Consider the following 9,443-nt stretch of genomic DNA (forward strand, 5'->3'; position numbering starts at 1 on the left):
GGAATGTAAGATGAAATGAAAGAGAATATGAATGGAGATACGGCAAAAGGAATGAAATGGGTTGCAGCTAGAGGCCTAAGGGGTGCTGCAAAGGACCTTAAGTAATGCCTACAGTGCACCGCATGAGGTGCATTGACAGCACTAACTGGCCCCCATGGGGAATACATAGATCACGTACATAACACTACTGTAAACTTAGTTCTCCGCACCTAGCCATAAGCAATATTAGACATTACAGCATTACTACCATGATGCTCTTAGTACAGGAAAATCCAAGTACAAAGTAATGTAATGCTATTTCCCATGCTAAAAAAAAAAAGTGTTCTACACCTTAAAAACTAACAAAAAAAATGATGGTCACTTGGCAAACTTCACTGATAAAACTAATGACTCAAAGTCTTAAACTCGTTTTCACCTACCAGTTACACACACACTCTGTAGTGACTCTTAATAAAAATAAATAGTCCTGCAATTTTTCTTTAACCAAATCTAAAGTGTAAATGTTTTACCCTGCATGAATTTGTATAACATTTCTCAAATTGTAATTTTTCATATTTCCAAAGTCAATACAAAAGTCTCCTGCCTGATTATCATCTCGTGATGTTTACAATAAGTGTGAATGTGATAGAAATCATCTTTAATGACTTTCATTTAGATGCCTAAAAACTTCAGAATATTAAATCTCAAGCCTGGAGGGCTTTAAGGTCCCTCTAATGGCCCATAACTTCTAATTTCCCATTCTTTAGAAAAGATGGCCCAAAATGCAATTGATCTTGTATTTTAACAATAACAGATTGTACATTTACAATTGCTATAAAGATAAAAGAAATTGAAGATTAATAAAAAAAAAAACTATTACAATGCCTCCTGTCTCTTTTTTTAATTTTTACACCAGTCCAGGAATATATAAGAAAGACTTACAATCCCAATTCTGCACCTTAAAGAACTTCCTAATCACTCACCGAAAACACAAGCTGAAATGAATACAGTACATCAATCAACATTTTTATAGTCTTCATGGAAAAAATCTCCTTCAACTGGCAAAATAAAAATAAGGCTGTACTGGCATGACATGGCTACAATACCAGAGCACAACTCAATAAATCTATACTGCTACATTTTTCATTATTTGAGTTGCAACTGCTTGGAAAGAATTTTCCACTGATTTGGAGAATTTGTAAGTTGTACTATTCTAATTTATGATGGAATATCAATTCTTATTAAAAAGTACCTAAGAACTTACAGGCAGAGGACCAAAAAATATAATCTTCTAAAGTACAACAAGAAGTACTTTTTATAAATCACAGCACAACTAGAAGAAGAGCTAATTTCTAACTCAAAATACAAACCTAGTCCACCATTGATGTTGCGCAGTGAAGTAAATGATGTTATGCCCCATTTGCCAACATGTCCTGCAGTCTTCTTAACAGATGGTCTAGTGCTACTTCCAGAATCAGTCGTGACCAACTTATCAAACTGGCTTATTGGTGGCGGAGCAGCCTTTTTACGGCTATACGTTCGGCTATATCTTCCACTCATCTTGCTGGATGCTCTGTAACATACAAGACCATATCATGTTAGTTGGTTCCAAATTGAATAGTTAACACTGAACTGTACTTTTTTAAAAATGAATGCAATATCCCGTGTAATTTTCACATATCTACGAGATGAATTATGGCAGCAAATAAAGACCTTCCATCAAAAAGAATACTGTATGGTTATTCCCCTTCTAGCTATGAAACATTTCTAATCCCTGAATAACAAATATCATTTCATTCCATATTCATATCCACATTTCCTACATACTCTGTACAGTACTCAATATAGTTCTCACCACGACAAGAACCTTATAGTCATGAAAATAAAAGACCAGACACTACATCAACTTCACTGAAGATATGAACAAAAGAATAAAATGCTAATAAGAACCTGGTACAGGGTAAAAAGTAAACAAACTACACCCAAAAAGAACAACAGAGACATGACTAGGTAACCATCAATAAGTAAACCATGTACAGGTAGTATGCCTTTGGATGCATCCCGGAAGCAAAAACGGTTCAAGACACCATCATAAACATATACGGTATGTAATAGGCTTGACACATTAGCCTATATGACAAAGTCAGACATATGTACATGTAATCTTCAAGACAAATCATATTTCATGGTCACAAACATTATTCATCTTGTGGCAATCTTATCATGTTTTTGTGCCAAGGCAAAAATAAAAAATTTAATGAATAAAATAAAATAAAATAAGAAATAAGCACAGATTTTGGGTCCACTGAAGACTTCACCAGCAATTCAAGGAAACAGTGTAGGGCCATGTGAATGCCTTGAAAAGTGATTATACTAATCACTAATTCTCTGCTGATGGCCACTGACTTGTTTTCAATCTGTGCTGTGAGCAATTAAGTTGCCAACATGAGTTTATGACCTGTCTTACTGTGGTGTGTGAACCCTTACAAATACAATAGTCAAATTTTACTTTCTTGACTAGGGCCAAGGAACCAAGCACACTTCATAGATGAACTAGCCACCAAAAGGGCTGCAACACATGAACCATCATTTAAAATGATAAACTATTATAGATATGAACAACCAAAGTAATTACTGTAGCTCATACATACCACACAAAGTCTGTCATGCTTAAAAAGTTGCTGGCATAATTTGAAACAAAAGATGAGTGAAACATCGATACCAATTCAATTCAGTAGAGTATCACGCTGCAAGTGATAAGATTAGTCAAGATAACGATCACAGGTAAAGATATTGTACTGGGGTAACAGACTCCACAGTACATACACATTGCATAATAAACGGTTTATTTCAAACAATTATATTGTACTGAAAAATTATACATTGCTGAAAATATGTTTTGGTACTAAATAATGAATAACTAGCTAAGTCAGTCAACATAAAACAGTGAGATTGGACATGCATGTGCAGTAGTTTAATAAACTAAATAAAAACTGTATGATTGATACACGTGCATACAGTTCCTCTTCACCTTAGTGTATGATTTCTCCAGTAATTTAAACTCTTGAAAACAGCAAGTTTTACACTTTGCCAATGGCATGGTCCTTACAAATCAACACTATCACCTACTAAACTAATAAACTGAGAGTATATGGGCCTATTTTCTGGATTTTAAATACCTATGAGACACTAGACTTGCTTAAAAAATTACCATACCTTTCAACTGCTGAAAGCTAGGAGAGTAACATAGCATATAAAAGCCTAGCAAATCCAAATAAAAAATAAAATAAAAAATAAAAAATTACTTTAAATTTACAAAATAATGTACACAACTGAGCTACTGCAAACTGGAATTAGAGGGAGTTGTATGTACCACAATGAGGATACAGCAATTCCCTTATTTATCAAACACTAAGTCTTACTCAACTGAAAAATGATTGCCTTCTCGACATAGGTAAACAGTAAACTTTAAAATCTTGTATTCTTGCACATAAATAAGCACTGAAAACATATAAACAGGAGGGCACACTACTTACACTAAACACTGTCATACTATGAATACATAGCTAGTAACATAGCCAGTAGTTTTTCTTTTGGGGGGGGGGGGGGTTTGTTCTGAAATGGCTCCCTCACGTGCTAATGGTGTAATATAGTTGATGATTTATAAAAAGGGAATTCTCAATGAGAAAAAACTTGAAATTGTCTTGAGTTTTTCAAGGCTAAGCATGTACAATCATAGTGCCAGTACAATACATGGAGGATATCCAGTATGCGCATCAATTAGTAGCGTCTCTATGATTTCATATACTTACACTGTATAAACTTCATTTCAATTTCACAGAACATTTCTTGTGCTGTTCAGAATGCTCTGTAAAGCTGTAGACTTCTTTTCAAGCCCTTAGAAACCTACAGGACATTGTGATACATAAGTTGGCATTTTCTGGTCACGAGTATGCATCTATCTATTGGTATTAATCATGCAGTAAAAACCACTGATTTTTTAAAACCTGCCAAGAAAGTTGGAGTTTTATTTTAGACACAATTAACAATTTTTATACCATGGATAAACTGCCCTCCATGGCTTGATTATGGGATCTTGCCAATGTCCTATTGCTATACTGTATTAATTGTAAAGTATTTGTATTTAAATCATGCAGTAAGTAATAGATGAAGGGCCTTCCCCATTTTTTTGTTTAATATGAAAGTTTAATTTGTGCATTTTTGAAGACCTGGTATGCTGTGATTGAGTTTTTGTGCCACATCCAACCAGGTTGATGTATGTACATTCTATTATTATTTGTTATAAATAAGTACTGTAAATATTTTGTTTACACTAATTATACTATGGGTTTTGAAAATAAATGCTACCCGAACCACTATCGTACAGTATATTCTAATTGATTTACCAACTTAGCATACAGTGTTGGGCCTAGTTACCACCATGAGTCTTGGGAAATGTTACAATTACTGGCATTAACTTTACTTCAACCTCCACTTCTGTAGTCGCATTCATCACAGCCTACTGTATGATACCCCACTAAGTACATGTATTCAATTATAGATTCAAATTTCAGCTTAAATAAAAGCAGTCTTAAAAACTTAAAATATTCCTAGCCAACACATGAATATTAGAGGCATTTCATCACTAGAAAAAGAGTAGCATTAACATGTTTCCACTGTAAACTTTATCTAATAACATCTGTAATACATAAATCCTCAATTAGGTACAAATGACAAGAAATGATAGGATAATTCAATCTAGGAAAAAGGTAAAACCTTTCCAATTCAAATAAATAAAAATTCAAGTTACTAATGCCTTCAATGTAGTAAAAACCTTTCAAATTCAAATAAATAATAATTAAAGCTACTAATGCCTTCAATGTACTGTAATGTATTTCTGTATAATACAGTATTTAACAGTATAATTGTCTGGCTGCTGGGAAGTGTACCTCTTGACATGAAATGTAAAAACTATGCCATTGAATAAAATTACAATCAGCAATCTGTTGAATATGAGGAAGCTTTTTCTTAACAAAATACTGTAATTAGAACAACTCATGAGAGGACAAATTTACCATTACGGTAATCACATTATCAATTAAAGCCTTCTTTTTCATGACTATGCATTAGAAATCAGCCAAGATGATTATGTAAGTTTCAATTTCATAATCAACACTGGATTTAGGTTAGAATATTTCATATTTACAGATAACTACAGCAAGCATCAAACAATTTATTGGATTAACATTAACAAGTCAACTTCTAAGAGATGCCACAAAAATGGGCTCTGGACAGCTTTGGTGAAAGTTTTTTCCACAGTTGATAATGAACTGATAAACACTGTGGGTATCCTGAACTGTCATATATTATTAAAAATAAATTAAATTTTGGACGTTCATAAAAAAAAATGACGGCATGCACATCATTTATTTGATAAAGTAACTTTAATTTCAGACTTTCACATGTAAATAAAATAACTTTAATTTCAGACTTTCATACGTAAATAATAACGTGTGCTTGGTATTATTTTAAATATACCTTCATAAACAAGAAAATAATAATAGTTTCAGTAATCGTCATCTTAAACTGCGTGGGGATGGTTGGTTATATTCAGTTCTGTATAAGATGGTATGGGCAGAAAGGGAGTGCTCCTCTGAGCATCACACTCTGGTACTTCACCCTTGTATCTATTAATTAATTCATAAAGGACTCCAATGGGATACATAGTTTTGGGGATTCTGGTGATAAACCCGATCAATAATCATTAATTCTGCAGTAGTCAAGTTGACTGATAGAATATTGTCAGAGTTCATTCTAGTTGTAACCTGGCCTACGTTTCCAACTATTAATTACAAGATTTTGTCTATGCAATGTCATTCCTGTTAGTGCAAGGCAGTTTAATTTCATTTTCAGTTCAACCCATCCACCACCCTAAAAAGAAACCCTAAAATCCACTGTATTCCTCCTATAGGTCTGCTTACTGATTCATTGTTAGGTATCTTGCCTATAGCCTAAAAAGTGGAACAGCATATGGAAAACAAAAAATGAGTGATTTGGAACACAATAATTGTAAAAAAAAAAAAAAATGTACAATGCAAACAATAAGTGGTAAAAATATAAGGTTCCCATCTTCAGGCAGTAGTTCATTTTCTGTACAGGGTTACTAGGCTAGTATACTAGCCTGTTTGTTAAGCCTAGGCTATTTCAACTCTTTCACATGAACCACACCACATCTAGCCTCTGTCATTTCCAAATAAAATACTGAACTAGGCAACCAGTACCGACCTAGCAGAGGGTAGCCGACAATCATACTGTTTAGGGGCTCAAATTCACTGCATTAAGTAAAGTCAAGATCAGCACACAGCTTCATCAAATATTTATCAAATTACGGAAAACAATGAAAAATGAGCAGTTTATCTGCTTACAAAAGCAGAGATTGTAAAAGAAACAAAGGGAATAAACAGGAAACGTAAATAAAGATAAACATGTCTTATGGGATACGCTACGAACCCATAGCCTAGGCTAGAATTTTGAGAAAATCGTAAATCTCTGCTTCTATAAGCAGATAAACCGCCAATTTTTTTTCATATTCATCAAAAAGTGGCTGCAAGAGCAAGAGCCCGTGCCAGGTAGCCGCCTCACACGGGTTTGACTACCCTAGGCTACCGTAGGCTGCAATGAATCGAAAATTGCAGAAGCGCAGCCCTGGGCTCCAAGCAACGGGAAAAAGTCGTGACCATCCAAAGGAACCTGTGCAAATTTTCAACAAATTCCGCAACGAACCAAAAGTGGAGCCAACGATTGCCAATTTCACTAGAGTGGGGAAAGGGAGGATTGCAGTTCATTGCGTGCATTGCCCTCTGCCGAAAACTAGATCTAGGTGAAGTTAGGCCTAACCGAAACCATATTTGCTTCCGTTAGGCCCCGAAAGGCGTGAAACCCGACACCAACAAAGCGGTCATCGCAAAACTTACTATACATCGAAGATAAATCCGGGTGGCGATTAACCAACAGTAATTCGGATCATCCCTTTCGGTCGCTGAAGTTATGGGGTAGGCTGTCGACCCAGATACATCTCAGAGTAAGGCATTCCCGCCATTACTATTTTTAAATGGCTTTTACAACCTCACAGACTGTACCCTGTGTTTTCAGTGTCGATTCTACACATAAGAAACCTTGCATAGGATCACCAACGCGTAACACTTCGGTTAACATCACAGCGTAGTCCACTTAAACGGCAAAATTGTTTTCACGCAACGCCATTATTATCAACCAATGACCCTACGGCCTCAAAACTCGGAGCACTACTTTCGTATATTTTCGTCAGACATTTTGTAATTTGGTCATTATTTTTACTCTGTATATTAATTATATAATACGCTTACATTTTTATGCGGTAGAATTTGAATAAAAATTAAATTTATTTTATACGAAAGTTCGGACGGTATTTATATTTTGCAATTATTAGCCTTATGTTATGATTATTTAAGGTTTATTATTATCGCCTCTGAAGTTTCTCGTGCGGAGGGATACACATACTATGGAGCCCCAGTGTCTGGCATCTCATAGATCCCTCACGAGTAAAGTTATCTCTTATTTTGAAAGTTGCAACGCAGTTACTAATACAGAGATATTTAATGCCTTGTAGTTCCAGTATAAAAGTGTAATTCAGGTTGAATGCGAAATGTCTGCGTAATTTCAGGTATTCCGAAGAAATCCAGATGTATTTTGTTCACCGCATGCGATAAAATCCTAGACAGATGTGCTTCGTTTTGAAACGCAAGACAAGTTTTTTTTTTTTTATTCATCATTAGTGAAAACGTACCGCTCGATATTTCAGAACGCTTGCAAACTTATCGAAGGCCACATGAAGAATAAATGAGACGGAACGAAGAGAATGTAAGCGTACATGAAAATCATCAAAATATAGGTTTGAATGCATCGTCTCGTGAACGAACGTTATACAATACAGTAGGCTGCGTGAAAAGGAAGTGTCAGATCAAATGACAGGGCTTGCCGTGTAAAGATTTCTCGACGGAGAAAACGTCTAAAATAAGCACTCGTCCTTTTGTTTTACGAAAATTGTGCTTACCCATAGAACTTTATTATCCTTGTGACTGTGATCCTCTCCAGAAGGTACTGTCACCTTTGCATGGTTCATTTGTATTTTAGTCAAGCGATGGTGGAGACTGCAAACAGAATATGGTTTTACATGTATAACGGTACACCCTGACTAGCTTTCAGTGTATCTATCGTTAACGCCGAAAACATTTTAGATATCAGGTACCCACTTCGAGGCATAATGCAGAAATCCAATCATGTTAATCAACTTGAACTAGGCTAGACGTGAACTACCGTGGCTTGAAACGGGCCGGACGCTGAATTATCTGAATCTTCTGAATGCCAGCTGATGCTTGGTAGCCAACAGCAACAACAGGATCAATGATCCTAAGTTAATCGGACGCAACTTATCTTCAAATAGTATTAGTTGACAGACACAGTGTTTTCCCATTAACATTTCATAAACATCCTTCCGTTACTGTTAAGCAGATTTTGTTAGGATTGCAATTGCAAGAGGATGCATTTTATCAATACCACTCACTCACTGCAGGTCTGAGTAAATGAATAATTTCTCTCTCTCTCTTCGAAGTCAGTAAAGTAAAGGAATTCCTTTTCTTCCCTATATATATATAATAAAAGAATATCCAAACAATTAAGCCAGTTTCTTTGGCAAAAAATTAGATTAGCAAATTACCTATCAGGTCTGATGTGAAAACTGTCCCAAGAATTCACAGCTTCTACTGGTCTAACGGCGGGAACACCAGTCTTAGAAGTGAAAAGAATCAGATTCGATTCCTTGAGTTGAATCAGGCACCAGGTAGCTAGTCAACTGTTGTGGATTACAGACAGTCTTTTGCAGAGGAGAACAGAAAAGGTAAAACCTGGAGATTTTCCTTTCAAAGGAAAATGTACATAGTGAGCAGAAGGCACACACACTCACACTAGTGTGTATATATATGTGTACGTATATGTGCGTGTCTGTTCATTATGTGTCTCCCCTATAGCTGTTTAAAAAATGTTAATATGAAAACGTTACTGCCTGTAGTTAACCATAACTATAAAAACAGTATGCACTGAAGGAGTAGGATATCTCAGTGAAGGAAACAGCAGTAAATAGCAGAACATCATACTGCAGGTAGGCTCTCTAATCAAGGGATGATTTAAAGAATTAACTGCCATAAAAGTCACAGGGATCATCATCTGCTTATGTAGTCTCAACTTTGTTTAATCCTTTTCCGGGTTAGAGCAGATTATCTCTCAGATTATTCCACTCTCTTTAGCTCCTAGGACTTGCTTGAGGGGATATCACGATAAGTCTAATCTGACAGGAAACTGCTCACTTTGCTTCAGAGTCTGTCTTTTTGTTTTGTGAATCTGTCTCACACACACACACACACACACAC

General features: G+C 35.5%; 1 protein-coding gene across 1 annotated transcript in view; it reads right to left on the minus strand.

Moving 5' to 3' along the window:
* Positions 1-7,285, minus strand: part of wapl (wings apart-like) — a 57,241-nt gene extending 49,956 nt beyond the window's left edge. Inside the window, exons 1-2 of the mRNA XM_067114188.1 lie at positions 6,954-7,285; positions 1,350-1,552 (exon numbers count right to left, since the gene is read on the minus strand). Coding sequence (XP_066970289.1) covers positions 1,350-1,539 — 190 coding nt within the window. The 5' untranslated portion in view covers positions 1,540-1,552; positions 6,954-7,285. The remainder of the gene's footprint in view (positions 1-1,349; positions 1,553-6,953) is intronic.
* Positions 7,286-9,443: the final 2,158 nt, after the last annotated feature.

This window comes from Macrobrachium rosenbergii, chromosome 13 (assembly GCF_040412425.1).
Source record: "Macrobrachium rosenbergii isolate ZJJX-2024 chromosome 13, ASM4041242v1, whole genome shotgun sequence".
Taxonomy (NCBI): Eukaryota; Metazoa; Arthropoda; class Malacostraca; order Decapoda; family Palaemonidae; genus Macrobrachium; species Macrobrachium rosenbergii.